The 16733-nt window shown below is 36.1% G+C and overlaps 1 protein-coding gene across 2 annotated transcripts in view; it reads left to right on the top strand.

Moving 5' to 3' along the window:
- BDP1 (BDP1 general transcription factor IIIB subunit) overlaps positions 1-16733 on the top strand; it is an 81332-nt gene that overhangs the window by 52250 nt on the left and 12349 nt on the right. For both annotated transcript variants that reach the window (XM_045809789.2, XM_045809787.2), the window contains exons 26-32: positions 2523-2642; positions 5204-5240; positions 5727-5819; positions 7400-7625; positions 8611-8768; positions 14197-14347; positions 14586-14763. In XM_045809789.2, the coding sequence (XP_045665745.2) occupies positions 2523-2642; positions 5204-5240; positions 5727-5819; positions 7400-7625; positions 8611-8768; positions 14197-14347; positions 14586-14763 (963 nt within the window). The remainder of the gene's footprint in view (positions 1-2522; positions 2643-5203; positions 5241-5726; positions 5820-7399; positions 7626-8610; positions 8769-14196; positions 14348-14585; positions 14764-16733) is intronic.

The raw sequence follows: 16733 nt of genomic DNA, 5'->3' as shown, positions 1-16733 counted from the left end.
TCCATCCACAGAACTTTTTTCGTCTTGAAGAACTAAAACTCTATCCATTAAATGGTAATTTCCCATTACCTCCTCCCCTCTTGCCCATGGCAAACACCATTCTACGTTCGTCTTTATGACATTACTGTAAGTACTTCACGTAACTGGATTCATACAGTATCTGTCCTCATCGTGACTGGCTTATTTCATGGAGTATAAAGTTTTTAGGTTTCATCCATATTGAAGCATGTGTCAGAATGTTCTTTTTTTAAGGTTGAATAATACTTCATCATGTATCTGTACCACATTTTGTTGATCTTTCATCTGTAAATGGACGGTTGGGTTGTTTCCACCTGTTGGCTAGTATTTCAGAGAGTGCTGCTCTGAACGTGGGTGGACAAATCCCTCCTCTAAACCTGTTCCCAATTCCTTTGGGGATATACCTAGAAGTGGAGTCACTGAATTATATGGTAAATCATACACCAATTTTTACTGTTTTGAAAAACTGCCATACTGTTTCCGTAGCAGTTGTATTGTTTTATCTTCCTATCAGTAGTGTACTAGGGTTCTGATTTCTGCACATTCTCACCAGCCCTTCATTTATTTGTTTATTTATTTATTTATGGATAGGAGATGGAGAAACATAGTATTTCAACTTACTTTGTTATAAGAGCTCCTTTTTTGCCTCTTGGTCTAGTATTCCAGCTTTGTTTCTGCCTCAATTTTCAGTAATTTACTTGGCTTAAAGAGCAGCAAAATTGAATCTCTTTTGTATTAAGCATTTGTGATTGTTTCTGAGTCATTTGCAACAGAATTAGGAGTTAACTGAGGTAGTAGTGATGATAATAGCAAAAGAAGTAGGAAACTTAAACCAATTCAAGTAATGTTGAATCCAGAATTAATGGATTATTGGATCTGTAACAACATTTATGATGAATGGAAGTCCACAACCACCTTTATTTATTCACTGTTAATAATCACATACTAAATGATATAAAGTGAATGAGTTAGAGTGGTTGAAACTAAATAAAAATGATGCAGAATGAAATTTCTTATAACTGAAAGTTCAGAGTTGAAGATGGTGAATTTACGTTTTATTTGAAACCAAGAAAATGCAAAAGGAAAGTTAATTTTTTGCAGGGACAGCTGGTTAACACTGCATGAGAATTCATTTAGCTATATGTTTTGTATTTTACTAATTTCGTTGGTTGAAAGGCACATTGTTAAGTGAAAGAAGTCAGTTGCAAAAGAATCACATAATCACATAATTATCCGTTCATATGAAATGTCTCAAACAGGAAAATCTATAGAGATAGAAAGTAGATTAGTGGTTTGTCATAAGGATTTGGAGATGAGGGATTAAGAGAGTGATAACTAATGGATATGGAGTTCTTTTTTGAAGTGATGAAAATGTTCTAAAAGTGGCTGTGGTGATGGTTACACATACCTGTGCATATTCCAGAAACCTCAAATTGTACACTTTACATGGGTGAATTCTTGGTATGTAAATCATGTCTCTATAGTAAAGCTGTTTAAAAAAAAAATAAAGCTTTGAAACTGGATAGTGCCTTAAAGAACCAACTTTCAAATATCTACAGTATTTCCATTTGTCATCCATTCTCAACTCTTCAGAAAATATTTTGTTTTTTTCAAGTCATTTTAACTGTCTCATTTCATCCCAGGCCTATAGGGTAGTAGCAAAGATTTTTCTCTAATATTTGCTTCTGAGGAAACAGATACAGAACACACGAGTGTTACTATAGTAATTATATCACGAAGGCAGATTTTCATCCTTGACTCTTTACTCACTTTCTATTGAGTCATAGTTTTTTGTACTTATCTCTCTGTAAATAAGAAACCAGATTGTCTTATATATAGTCTAGGAGATAAATCTTATTCCCGTAGCCCCCAGATTATAGGGATCTATGACCAAAAAATGACTATGTGAGTAAATGTGAATGAATTCATGTTTTCACATGTCCATTGCCATGGCTATCGTGGTGGTGTGCGAGAGGGTAGTTGCCTTGGTGCAGGGGTAGATGTGTGGTAAATCTTTTTAAAGTGCTTTCAACTGATCTTTATTACAGCACTGAAGACATTGTATAGTTAGATAATTGCATGTCTCTTGTCCTCAGATTGTGAGTTCCTTGAGGGCAGGGACCAAACTACCTTATTCAGCTTTGTACCCTTGTATCTGTAGCCTTCTAGTTTTTAGGAAGCACTCCATAAATGTTCACAGATTGTTGAGAGAAATTATGGGAATGTGGAGACAAAGTGGAGATAGTAGAAAGTGAAGTGCTAGGTACTAAGATTACCTTGGAAATTTTGTTTACTGTTTGTAAGGATCACAGACCCCTCCAAAACCTTAAATGTTTTATTTTGCTAAGTTGATGTCAATCCATTTAAGAATTACTATATTTCAGTTTTTAATTGTGTATGAATGTGGGTTGTTTATTCAGTTTACCACTTTATTTTACTTAGTCATTTTGTTTTACTGGCTGTAGTATGCCGAAAAGAAATAATGAAACTTCTCATTTTGACAGCTTGAAATAACTGTGAATGTACCAGATATAGGCATAGCTGTTGTTGAACATCCGCTCTCAAACACAGATGTGACTGCTCAGGCAATGAAACAAGAAGAAAATCTGAAGGCATTACCTGTTGTAAGCATCCATTTTAATATGTTTTGTTTTTAACTCTTTGTTTACTTTCAAAAGAATGGAGGTTTATTTTGAAAGCTTTGAGTTTACAAGCCATTCTTATTAATTTCTATCATGTAGGGAGCTCTAAGTATGAATAGTAGGAACTGGTGAATAATCCATAGATTTTGTATTTCCCTCGGAAAGCATTGATTTTTAGGTGTGTGTGCATGAATCACTCAATATCCTTATAAACTTAGGTTAAAGTTCTGTTGCATTAAGTCTATATTAAATAGAAATTAGTTAAAATATATTTACTTGCATTTTGTTTGGTACTCTTTTCCTTATTTGTTATTTCTCTTGTTTTTGGAGAAGCAGACTGGAAATTATATTTTTTTAACAACTTCTTAATTTTTTTATTTTTTTAAAGATTTTTATTTGAGAGAGAGTAAGGGAGGGAGAGAGAGCACAGAGGGAGAGGGAGACTCCTGGCTGAGCAGAGAGCCCACTGAGGGGCTCGATCCTAGGACCCTGGGCTCATGACCTGAGCCAAAGGCAGGCACTTAGCCAACTGAACCACTAGGTGCTCCTTTTAACAACTTTGTTAAGATACAACGCACACACCAAATAAGTCACCGACTGAAAATGTACAATTCACTGGTTTCTTGTATATTTATAGGTATGCGCAAACATTGTAACAGTCAATTCTAGAACATTTTTGTCACCTCAAAAAGAAACCTTATATCCCAGAGCAGTTGCTCCTCATTTCTTCTCGACTCTCCCCAGGCTTAGATAACCAGTAGTCTACTTTTTGTCTCTGCAGATTGTCTGTTCTGGATGTTTCATTTAAATTGACTCATAAAATATGGTCTTCTGTCTCCATTGCCATGTGGTGATCTCCCTGTATGTGTGTCTCTGTGACTTTTTTCTTCTAAAGACACCGGTCGTATTGGATAGGGCCAACCCTAATCCAGTATGACCTCCTGTTAACTTTTTTACATCTAAAAAGGCCCTATTTCCAAATAAGGTTACATTCATGGGTTAGGACTTAAACATATCTTTCTGGGTGACAGAATTCAGTTTACAACACTTGTTTTCTTTTTTCTTTTTCTTTTTAAAAGATTTTATTTATTTATTTGACAGAGAGAGAGAGCACAAGCAGGGGGAGCGGCAGGCAGAGGGAGAAGGAGAAGCAGGCTCCCCTCTGAGCAAGGAGCCCCAAGTAGGGCTCCATCCCAGGACCCTGGCATCATGATCTGAGCCGAAGGCAGACTCTTAACCGACTGAGCCATTCAGGCGCCCCAGTTTACAATACTTTTCAATCTAGATGTCTTTTATATCTATTGCTTACCTAATTGCCCTTGCTAGAACCTCCAGTACAGTGGTGAACAAAAGTGGCAAGAGTGAACATTTTTGTCTCATTGCTGGTCTTAGAGGAAAGTATCCAGTCTTTCACCATGATGCTTGATGTTAACTATGGACTTTACATGGGTATTTCATTTTTATCAAATTGAAGAAGTTCTAGTCTTTTCCTAGTTTGCATGACAGTATTATCATGAAAGAGCATCGGAAGTTGTCATATGCTTTTTCTGCATCTATTGAGATGATCATGTGATTTTTACCTATTTATTATATTGATATGATGTATTACATTGAATTTTGATGTTAAATAAAAAAATTCATCCCTGGGATAAATCCTACTTGGCTATGGCCTGCAGGTTTTATATGTTGCTGGATTTGGTTTGCTCATATTTTATTGAGGTTTCTTTGTGTGCAAATTCATAATAGATAATTCTATTTTCTATTACGAATCTGACACCAGATTCTTGTGGTGTCAGGAGCTGAAGTCCTGTTCTTCCTAGGAAGAAAGCCCTTCCAACTGGGGCCTACAAGGGGAAAAGACCCTATTTTCTTAGTTGCAGGTTCTGAGCTGGGGCCTCTGCTTCACTGAGCTGAGAAGGAGGAGGGAGAGAGCAGTCTTACTTCAAATACCACAAACTCTCCACTTCGTTACTGTAGTTTTATCAGTTTTCTCAAAAAGATGTTTCTTTTGTCCTAGGACTAGAGGCTTTAAATGTTTGTTTTTAATAAATTTTACCAGTTTCACTGGGGAGAGGGTCAGCAGAGCTCCTTGTGATGTCATATTGGACATAAATCTTGTAACTTCTTAATTTGCTAAAATTCATTTAAGTTTTAAGCCATCTAGTGTAAAAAATTGTCAGTATTCTTCAGTCTTTGGTTTCCAGTGTTTAAAACTAGTGGCAGATATGACTGAATTTGAAGGATTATGAAAGTGAAGAAGTAAATTAAGAATGGTAGGTCCACTTGGTAATTGTGATATGATTAGAGTTAAAAATTTGCATGTAATACAAGGAAAAGGTAAAATAAGGAGCAAGAGACAAAATAACTTGGCTTTTAAATTATTTCTGTTGATGAAATGTTATGAATAATTGTATAGGGAAAAAACAGTTTCCACTCCTTTGTAATCAAAAACATTGAAGAACTGTAACACATCATGGTTTTTGAGACATAGAACATATATTTGGGAAAATACGTAAGACATTGCTTATCTTTTCCTCTTTTAGGAAATGAACACAGGTGAACATACCCAAGATGAAACAGGTAACTGTTAATAAGGAAGCTGCTGAAACTACTTGTTTAACACTAACAAAATGATTTAGTATTGGTATTAGTTAGCAAATGAGTAATTTCACTGGCGAGTTGAACAAAAAGTTTCAGTTGTTGAATGTGTTATCTCCAGGAGAAACTTGGATTCTTGGAATAATTCCTTTATGAAGTGAGTTAAGAGTTAAATGTTTAATAAAGAAATATTACTTATTTCCTCTGATCTGCACAGATGTATTTTCTTTTACGATATTAAGTTATTTAATAGGAGGGAGGCATTTTCATTGAGTAAAAGCTAACAATTAATGATTTCTTTTTTTTTGTAGTAACCAAACGCTGCCCTAGTAAGGAATTAGTGGTATGCAGGATATTGGAACTTGTTACTAGAGGATAAATACTTGAATTAAAAATGTTTTCTAAGTAAACAAACTTCAGTTTCCAGCTTCATTTTTCTGTTTTAATGTTGGTATATGTGCTCACAAGGTACCAGTGATGGAAGCACTGAAGCTGCTATAACTTTACTTACAATGGGGGATCTAGTGTCGCAGTCAGACGTTGGTGCAGAACAGAGTGATGGTAAGAATGAAAGTTAAGTCCTACCGAAAAGAGCCTTTCAAAATACAGCTTTTAAGAAATTATACCCACAGTTGAGTAATAAGTCAGTACCTGCCTTTTACATTTGAAGTTGGCATAACTTTGATTTTTTCCAGAAAAAGATAATATGTGTTCATTGATCCGTCCAACTTAGTCCCTTTAGATGTAGTGGCCATCATTTCAAGATAGTGCGCTTGATTTATTAAGAAAACTTAGTATTGCTGGAATAATCTAGTGAGTCCTCTACTTTTCTCATCATAAATATTAGTTAACTGAGCTCATTGATCGCTGATCACTTGACACGTATTTCTTTAGCAAAGGAGCTTCTGCTTTGGATTGTCTTCACAGTTACCTGACAATCACATATAGTATGAAGGGACAATAGCAGTCATTGAAATAATTTAATTGCAACTATTCTGTTAGTTTGGACTGAGCCAAAAGATATGTCAGCTTGGATTTTCACAGTATTTTAGGCTGACCTTATGGAGTATCTTCTATTTTAAGTCTACTAAATGGATAGTTAATTATATTCCTGTTAATTATTTTGTCTAGAGATCAGTGGCCTGCCATTTATTTTAGGTGTTAAACTTCTAGGCCCGTAACTATATATTTATCAGGATATTTTCTGGTCTGCGTTCCTTATACAGTCTCATTTCTCTCTCTCTCCCTCTCATTTATTTATTTATTTATTTATTTATTTTTGAGTGAATTATATACCCAGTGTGGGGCTTGAATTCATGACCCCAAGATCAAGAGTCACATGTTCTACTGACTGAGCCAGGCAGATGCCTGTATACAGCTATTTTCTCAATGGCAGAGTATTGCTTTGGAACCTGTCACAAATCTCTAGAACATAAAAACAGGTTTTAAAAATTTGTAAATGAAGGTGATCCTATCTTGAAACTTATTTGAGGCTATGTAGTTACTCAAGGTAACAGATTCATTTTTACTTTTTTTTTTTTTTTAAGATTTTATTTATTTGTCAGAGAGAGAGAGCACAAGCAGGGGGGGCACAGGCAGAGGGAGAAGAAGTCTCCCCACTGAGCAAGGAGCATGACTCAGGACATGATCCCAGGACTCTGGGATCCCAGGACCCTGGGATCATGACCTGAGCTGAAGGCAGATGCCCAACTGACTGAGCCACCCAGGCATCACTCATTTTTTACTTCTAATAGCTCAAAAATTCTAGTCTGTAAGATTAGGCTTAGAACAAGTCAAATCTCTGGCATAAAATATATGATCATATATTTATTTTTTTAAGAGTTTATTTTTGAGAGAGAGCACATGCATGAGCAGGGGGGAGGGGCAGATTCCCCACTGGGCAGGGAACACACTGTGGGGCTCCATCCCAGGACCCTGAGATCATGACCTGAGTCAAAGGCAGACCTTTAAGCGACTGAGCCACCCAGGCGCCCTGATCATATATTTAAATTCAGGTCCAAAAAGAGTAAACTTTAAAAATAATGTAGAATTTTATGATTACTTAATGTTGAGGGATTTATTTTCTTTGGACATCTACTTGTATTGGGTCAATTTTAATTTTCTGTTCTTTTCTGTAATAGGAGTATGTGTACTTCTTGATGTTCATTCAAAGGATAAAAGCTGTGTTCCTTTTAGCCCAGATAATATAAATCACGAAATTGTTCGTGAATGTCAGGAGCTTTCTTCACCTGTCAATAGTACATCTCCTTCATCATTAGAAGAAAACAAGATTGTATTGGAAGAGCAGAGTGCAAAAGAAGAAATTGGTTTAGTGGAGAAAGTAAAGGAAAACGCTGTATCAACCAGGTTTATTTTGCTTTATTAAACTCTTGAGTTTTATAGTATTCAATTAATAAATACATTTAAACCAACTATCAATTTAATTAATAGCTTTTGAGTAGTACTTGTATAAGTGTAAAGTAGGCAGTGCTAATTTCTCAGGCTTTTTTAAAGATTTTATTTATTTGAGAGAGTGAGTGTGAGTAAGAGAGAGAGAGAAGGAGCAGGGGGAGGGGCAGAGGGAAAGGGAGAAGCAGATTCCCCACTGAGCAGGGAGCCCAACATGGGGCTCGATCCTGGGACTCCAGGGTCATGACCTCAGCAGAAAGCAGACGCTTAACTGACCGAGCCACCCAGGTGCCCCAGTTTCTCAGCTTTTAAAATGAGGACCGGCTGGTTTGCCTTTTTTTTTTTTTTTTAATATTTTATGTATTTATTTGAGAGAGCACGAGCATGAGCAGGGGGAGGGGCAGAGGGAGAGGGATAAGCAGACTCCCCACTGAGCAGGGAGCCTAAGAGGGGGCTTCATCCTAGGACCCTGGGATCATGACCTGAGCCAAAGGCAGACACTTAACCGACTGATCTACCCAGGCACCTGTAGTTTGCTGTTGTTTTTTTTTTAATTTAATTTTTTTAGGTAGACTCCACACCCAACATGGGGCTTGAACTCAGGACTCTGAGATCAAGAGCCATACGCTCTACTCACTGAGCCAGCCAGGCGCCCCTAATGGTTTGCATATTAAAGTAAATGCATTGTGTGCATCTTTGAAACTTTAATGAAATAGTTTTATGTAAATACAGTCTTTGTGTTATGAACATGGTCCAGATTCTCTTCCTTTCTCTAGACTTTCAATAAAATTACCAGTGTGTGTTTTCAGCATTAAAAAATGAACACTTAACAGATATTGTGGCACCTGAGAAGGTGGCACATAACTGTATCAGAATGTATGAAGGTGAGAGAGGTCATTCTTACATGGTTGATGAATTTCTCTTCCCATCTTTCTTTTTCTAGGAGTACAACTTCTGAAGTGACCAGTAATTTGAGAATGAGAAGTAGGTTTGCCAAGCCTAAACCAAATCTTAAGACTTCAGGGACCAATAGGTTTGGTGTTCATCAGGAAGTTCCCAATTTGTTTGTAAACAAAGGAGAAGTAGTAGAAAATCAAAGAGGTAAATTTTGTTCCCTTAAACAGCTGCAAAATTACTTTTACAGGAGAAATTGCATTAACATTTCAAATGGAATATTCAGTTAAAATTGTTTTAATTTAGTATTAAAAAGTTTCAAAAAGTAGAATGAACTATAAAATAAATACCAATAAATCCATCAACAGCTTCAGTCATTATTACCATTTTGCTATTTAGTTGACCCAAAATAACATGGGTTTGAACTGCATGGGTCCACTATACATGGATTTTTTAAAAAAGATTTTATTTATTTATTTATTTATTTATTTATTTATTTATTTATTTAGAGTGGTGGGGGAGGGGAGAGGGAGAGCAAGAATCCCAAGCAGACTCCGTGCTGAGCGTGGAGCCCAATGCAGGGCTTGATCTTTGAGATCATTGCCCTGAGCTGAAAACAAGAGTTGGACGCTTAACCAACTGAGCCACCCAGGTGCCCCTATACATGGATTTTTTTTTTAACTTTTAAAATATGTTTTATTTGGAAATAATTTCAAACTTACAGAAAACTTACAAGAATAAGAAATAGTACAAAGAACATCCAGATGCCTCTTATATATAAGCTTATACTTAATTATACATGGATTTTTTTTATAAACACATTACAGTACTATAAATATATTTTCTTTTCCTTTTGATTTTCTTTTTTTTTTTTTAATATTTATTTATTTGAGAGAGAGGGAGAGTACAGAGGAAGAGTGAGAGGGAGAAGCAGACTGTCCACCAAGCAGGGAGCCCCATGTGGGGCTGCATCCCAGGACCCTAGGATCATGACCCCAGCCAAAGGCAGATGCTTTAACCGACTGAGTCACTCAGGTGTCCCTCCTTATGATTTTTCTTAATAACATTTTATTTGTTCTAGCTTACTTTATTGTAAGAATACAGTATTTAATACATATAATATATGTTAATCAACTGTTTATGTCACCACTAAGGCATCTGGTCAAGAGTAGACTATTAGTAGTTAGGTTTTTTGGGAATCAGATATGCAGAATTTCTACTACATGGGAGGTTTTGTGCCCTTAACCCCCATGTTGTTGAAGGGTTAACTGTATTTACTTAGCATTTTCTTCATATGTACTTTTTATGTGTGTTTGTGTGTACATGAATATTCAAGCAAACATTTTTTAGAAACCTATACATGCATGTGGCAAAAAATAAGACCTTGTCCACAAGGTATAAAATTTAATGAACTTCTTTTGTTCCCAGTCCCCTAATCTCATGTCTAGTGGTAAACTGTCATTAAGTTTTTATTGTGGATTTCCAGAAGTGTTTTATACACATAAGCATCTAAATGTGGGGCTGTGTGTGTATGTAGATACATTGATACACACACACACACACACACACATATGTGTATATAAATACATGTTATTCCTTTCAGAAAGAACAAAAATATAAGCATACTTTATTATATATACTGTTAAGCACTTTTATTTATTTATTTACTTGTTTTTTAAGATTATTTGAGAGAGAGAGAGCACCCGGTGGAGAGGCAGAGGGAGTCCCAAGCAGACTCTGGGCTGAGACTGGAGCCCCAGTTGGGGCTCGATTCCATGACCCTGAGATCATGACCTGAGCTGAAACCAAGAGTTGATGCTTAACCTACTGCATTATGCAGGCGCCCCTTGTTCAGTACTTTTAAAAATAACAGTTTTACTGAAATAATTCTATACCCTACAGTTAACTCATTTGAAGTGTATTCTTCAGTGGTGTTTAGTATACTCCCCAAGTTGTGTAACCTTCACCATTAGTACCCACTCTCTATATCCTTCAACCCTTCCCAGCCCTAGGCAACCACTAATCTACTTTCTGTCTCTGTAGCTTTGCCTGTTTGGGACATTTCATATAGATGGAATCATTTAATATGTGGCCTTTTGTGTCTGGTTTCTTTTACTTAGCATGTTTTCAAGGCTCATCTGCGTTGTAGCATGTGTCAAATAATTTCTTTTTCTTGCCAAATATTCCATTATACTACATTTTGTTTATCCATTCAGGGCATTGAGGTTGTTGTCTGTTTTTTGGTTGTTAAGTAATGCTGCTAAGAACATTCATGTGTAAGTTTTTGTGTGGACATAAGTTTTCATTTGACTTGGATTTACACCTAGAAGTGGAATTGCTGGAACATATGGTAATTCTGTCTTTAACCTTTTGAGGAACTGCCAAACTGTTTTAAAAAGGTGGTAGCAACATTTTGTATTTTTTTTTTGTTTTCTTTCTTTCTTTTTTTTCTTTAAGATTTTTTGTTTGTTTGTTTTATTTTAAAGTAATCTCTGTACCCAGTGTGGGGCTTGAATTTACAACCTGAGATCAAGAATCACATGCTGTACCGACTGAGCCAGCCAGGTGCCCCAACACTGTGTCTTTTCCACAGCATTCTCTGAGGGTTTTAGTTTCTGTGTATCCTCTCAGACACTTGTTATTAGATAGTCCAACGAGCTTGAAGTAGTATCTCCTGGTTTTGATTTGTATTTCTTCCATAACCAGTGGTATTGAGTATCTTTTCATGTGCTTATTTATATATTTTCTTTAGAGACATGTGTTCACGTCTGTGCTCATTTTTAAAAACAATTTTTTTTTTTTTAAGTGGGCTCCACGTTCCGTGGAGTCCAATACGGGGCTTGAACTTACGACCGGAGATCAAGCCTAAGCTGAGATCAAGAGTCAGATGCATAACCGACTGAGCCACCTACATGCCCTGATCTGTGCTCATTTTTAAATTGGGATACTTGTTCTTTTATTATTGAGTTCTTTATATAGTAGCATTCTGTTTTTAAAGATTAATATATTGACAGAAATCTTTCTATATGATTACATAGTGCTCTCTTTCGTTTTTTTAATGGCTTCACTAGATTGTGATGTACGTGTTGAATCCTACTCCTACTTCCTTTTCCACCTCCCCTCCCTGCTGAGGGCCCAACCCCTTCAATGTGCTAGTAAGAGCAGGAAAAACAGTGGATGGAGTAGGCTGTCTAGATTGTCTTAAGCCCTACAGGTAGAAGATATGGATAGTTAGCATCATCTTTGCCCTATTTTGGGGTTCCTGATTTCTGGGATTTCCTTTCAACCAGAAATCCTTATGATTCAGTTAGTTAATTCATTACTTACTCTGTGTTCAGAAATAGCCAGAAGGTATTTCAGTGTGCAGACTGAAGTTACATTTTTTATTTTTGTTAAAAAATATTTTTTATTTGAGTGCAGTTGACACACAGTGTTAGATTAGTTTCAGATGTACAGCATAGTGATTCAACAAGTTTGTACGTTGTGCTATGCTCACCACAAATAGAGCTAACATTTCTCACTATGTAATGCTATTGTAATACCATTGACTATATTCCTTATGCTGTGCCTTTTATTCCCATGACTTATTTATTCCATAACTGAAAGCCTGTATCTCCACTCTCCTCCCTCTTTGTCTCTCCTCCTACTCCCACCCCTCTGGAAACCATCAGTTTGTTCTCTGTATTTATAGGTCTGATTGTGCTCTTCGTTTGTTTATTCATTTGCTTTCTTAAGATTCCATGTATGAGTGAAATCATATGGTATTTGTCTCTCTCCTTTTGACTTACTTCACTTAACATAATATCTTCTAGATCCATCTATGTTGTCACAAACAGCCCAATCTCAGCCTTTTAATGACTTTGTAATATTCCATTGTGTGTATATATCACATCTTCCTTATCCATTCATGTACTTATGGACACTTAGGTGGCTTCCATGTCTTGACTATTGTAAATAATGCTGCAGTAAATATCAGGGTAGTACACATATCTTTTGAATTAGTGTTTTTTTTTTTCTTTGTGTAAATACCTAGTAGTGGAATTTATTGAATCATATGGTATTTTTATTTTTAATGTTTAGAAAAAAATCGCTACTATTTTCCACAGTGGCTGTGCCAATTTACATTTCCACCATTAGTGCATAAGGGTTCCTTTTTCTCCACATCCTCATTTAACACTTGGTATTTCTTGGTTTGTTTTTTTCTTTTTATTTAGCCATTCTGGTTGTGATATCATGTGGTTTTGATATGCATTTCCCTGATGATTAGTTATGTTGAGCATCTTTTCATATGTCTGTTGTCCATCTGTAGATCTTCTTTGGAAGAATGTCTATGCAGGTCCTGTGCCCCTTTTCTTGTGTTTTTTTGTTTGTTTGTTTGTTTTTTAAATGGGCTCCATGCATAGCATGGAGCCCAGTGCAGGGCTGGAACTCATGACCGTGAGATCAAGAGTCAGACATTTAACTAACTGAGCCACCCAGGCACCCCATATGTGCCCATTTTTTAATCAGATTGATTTGTTTTTTTGGTGTTGAGTTGTATAAGTTCCTTATATATTTTGGATACGAACTCTATCAGATGTATCATTTCCAAATATTTTCTCCTAATTAGTACGTTACCTTTTCATTTTGTGGATGGTTTCCTTTGCTGTGTAAAGCTTTTTATTTTGATGTAGTTCCAATAGTTTATTTTTGCTTATGTTGCCCTTGTCCCTGGAGACATATCAAGAAATATGTTGCTATAGCTGATGACAGAGAAATTATTGCCTGTGGTTTTTTCTAGGATTTTTATGGTTTGGTCTCACATTTAAATCTCTAATCCATTTTGAGTTTATTTTTTGTATATGGAGTAAAAGTGGTCCAGTTTCATTCTTTGGCATGTGGCTGTCCAGTTTTCCAAGCACCATTTATTGAAGGGATTGTCTTTTACGCATTGTATATTCTTGCCTCCTTCGTCCTAGGTTAATTGACCATATATGTGTGGATTTATTTCTGGACTGTTTTCTTCCATTGATCTATTTTTGTGCCAGTACAGTACTGTTTTGATTACTATAGCTTTGTAGTAGATCTTGAAATCTGGAATTGTGATACCTCTTACCTTTGTTTTTCTTTCTCAAGATTACTTTACTCTTAGCATCTTTTGTGGTTCCATACAAACTTTAATATTATTTAGTCTAGTTTTGTGATAAATGCTGTTGGTATTTTGATAGTGATTTGAAGGTAACTCTTTTATGTAGAAGTCATTTTCTTCTTCTTTGTGACATTCTTTTTTAGACAAGCTCCCTCGCCAACACTTTGCCCAGGGTGGAACTAGTCAGACATCGGGTGTACCCACTTCTAAACTTCTTTTGTACATGGGTTTGTAATTACATTGCTGTCGCCATAGAGTGGACACGAAATTGCTCTGGCAGCCGCGAATGAAGTATGTGCAGTGTAGGATTCATTCATCATCTGCATCAAAAAATCTCATTGGCCAGGATCACTCTTCTGCCATGTGCATAAGCTTGATATTTGGATTAAGGGAAATTTGGAAGAGCCACTATATAGTTACCTGTCTTTGAAGAGAGAACATATTTCTAATATGGAGGTTTTAGCTATACTCTTTTGGACTGTATCTTAAGTGTGTTTTTTGTTTAAGAAACTGAGAAAAACGCTTCTGAAGTGACAGAGTTACAAGATGAAAACCTTGGATCACTTACAACAGCAGAGAATAAGGAGCAGAGCAAATTGGCTTGTGAACATGGTACTGAAGAGACTGCTATTTCTCAAGAAGCAAATCCAACTGAAAGGTAAAAGAAGAGATTCTGGGATTCGGTTTATATTCTGTTTCAACTATAGTTATTAGCTATAGCTGTAAGAATTTGATTGGAAAAAGGGAGTTCTGTTGCATTAAATATATTTAAAAAATTTGAGCACCACTAAAACTTTGACTTACTTCGCTCTAAACGTTACTCTGTGGTTGTCCACTTGGTTTTAGTACAGAACTTTATACTCTGAAACTCGAATATATACTAATTTCTTTTTCAGAAATGATCAAGAAGGAGAATCTCAAAAGGTTCAGATATTGTCAGTTGCTCCAGTTGTTTCCTTTGAGACAAGGCCCCATACACTTGGTTCAGATACGGTTCTCACTGAGAGTTCTATCAAAGAGCCCCAGACAGAAGACTCTAATGGAGACGGCGTGCTTACACTTCATGTGTCAGAGGTAAAAAATATAAACTATAACATGGAGTAGCTGGGTGTTTAATCCCCATTAAAAAAAAATCCCCATTAATTTACATACAATAAAACTTCACCTTTTTCAGTGTGTACTTCTACAAGTTGTGACAAACATATATAATCATGTAAGCAACACATAAACAGTTTCATCCTCCCCCAAATTCCCCAGGGCCCTTTTTTAGTCACCGCCCTTACCATCCCGACTACTTGGCAATCCCTGATCTGTTTTCTTTCCCTGTAGTTTTGCCTTTGCAAGAATGTGTTGTGATAGAATTTTTTATTGAATGTGTTTTTAGTCTTTGGAGCATAGATAAAACAGCCAGTATGTAGCTTTGCTGTGAAAGTTTTGAAAAAGGAAGGGTTTCGTACAGGGTATTTACCTCTTGCTTGCTGGCCACTGAATCTGAGAAATACTTTCACATTGCAGGTATTTTTTTGAGATGTTATTACTACATGTTCCATACTGTGTAAGGTACTGGGGAGACAGAGTTGTAGGAAGCAGTTGAGTAAATGAATGGTTGAACTCTGATAGGTGCTATGAAGGCAAATTGCATAAGACTCTAAAGGAGTGGTCCTCAACCCAATCCAGTAAAACCAATCTCTGGAAATAGGGTGTAGACATTTGCTTTTTGTTGTTGTTGTTAAAATTCCTCAGGTTATTCTGATGTGTATCCAGGACTGAAAAAGCCCTTTATCTGGAAGAACAAGTATGAATTAGCCAGTTAAAGGGAGAGGAACATGTGTAAAGAAGTGTGAAGCAGCATTTCACATTCAGGGACTAAGTAGTCATGAGTAGGATATAAATGAAGAAGCAGTTAAAGATTAGTGAGCTAGGCAGCCTGGGAGCAGATCATAAAAGGAATTTTTATGACTTGCTAGAGTTTGGACTATATCCAAATTTGTAGGATTTTCCCTAATCTTTTTTATTTTGAAATAATTTAAAACTCATTGAAAAGTGCAAAGATCTTAGGTAGAATTCTCATATATCCTTTACTTAGATTCATTAATTATTAACATTTTGCTTCCTTTGCTTATTCTGTCATGCTCTCCATCTCTGTAGGTAGATACTTTTAAGAAACTGAACCATTTGAAAGTTTACAGACATTAGCTTTCACCCATAGATACTCTAGCTTGTATTTGATACCAACAAGGATGTTTCTAATAGAGATAGGATGATACTGTTGTCACAGTCACTATTACCATACTATCTAATATTGATTTAAAAATAATATGTAATACATAGTTTCAATCAAGCCTCTCATATCGCATTTAGTTGTCATTCTCTCTATTCTCTTTTCATCTAGAGTAGTCCTCCTGCCCTTTTCCCTCTTTTGTGAACTTTACATTGCAGGGATAATTCACAATCTGGACTTTTGTTGTTCCCCATTATTAGATTCAGATTGAACAGTGTTTGGCACAATTACTACCTAGGTGTTGTGTTCTTCCTTTTGTATCATCTCAGTAGGCATGTAATGTCAGTTTGTTTCATTATTGGTGATGTTGACTAGTTACTTGGCTAGATGGTGCCTGCCAGATTTTTCTATATAACAACATCTTTTGTACATTGTGTTAGTAAGTGATTGCAGACCCAGCAACCTTCTCCCCAGTAGTTTTAGTATCTGTTGGTGATGTTTGCCTGAATCAATTACTGACCCTGTTGGTTACAAAATGAAAATTTGAAGAAGAGAATTACAATAAGAATTGCATTTTAGAGAATACAGTGTTGGCAATTTTGTGGAAAACAGATTGGAAGAAGCCATGGTGGAGGCAAAGAGACAGGAAGTTTTCTTCCATTCAGATGTCACCTACTAATAGTACAAGAGCTGCTGTAATGGGGATAGAGGGAAGCTTGAGGGGCTTGTATCTCCCTTTCCTGTTACTTCAGAAATAATTTCATAAAATACACATATTTAACAACTTAGCCTGAATTCCTTTGTGTATATATGTTTATTTAAA

This window comes from Ursus americanus, chromosome 5, assembly GCF_024610735.1.
Source record: "Ursus americanus isolate L20-20 chromosome 5, mUrsAme1.1.p, whole genome shotgun sequence".
In the NCBI taxonomy this organism is placed as follows: Eukaryota; Metazoa; Chordata; class Mammalia; order Carnivora; family Ursidae; genus Ursus; species Ursus americanus.
This window is presented reverse-complemented; position numbering and strand designations above follow the sequence as displayed.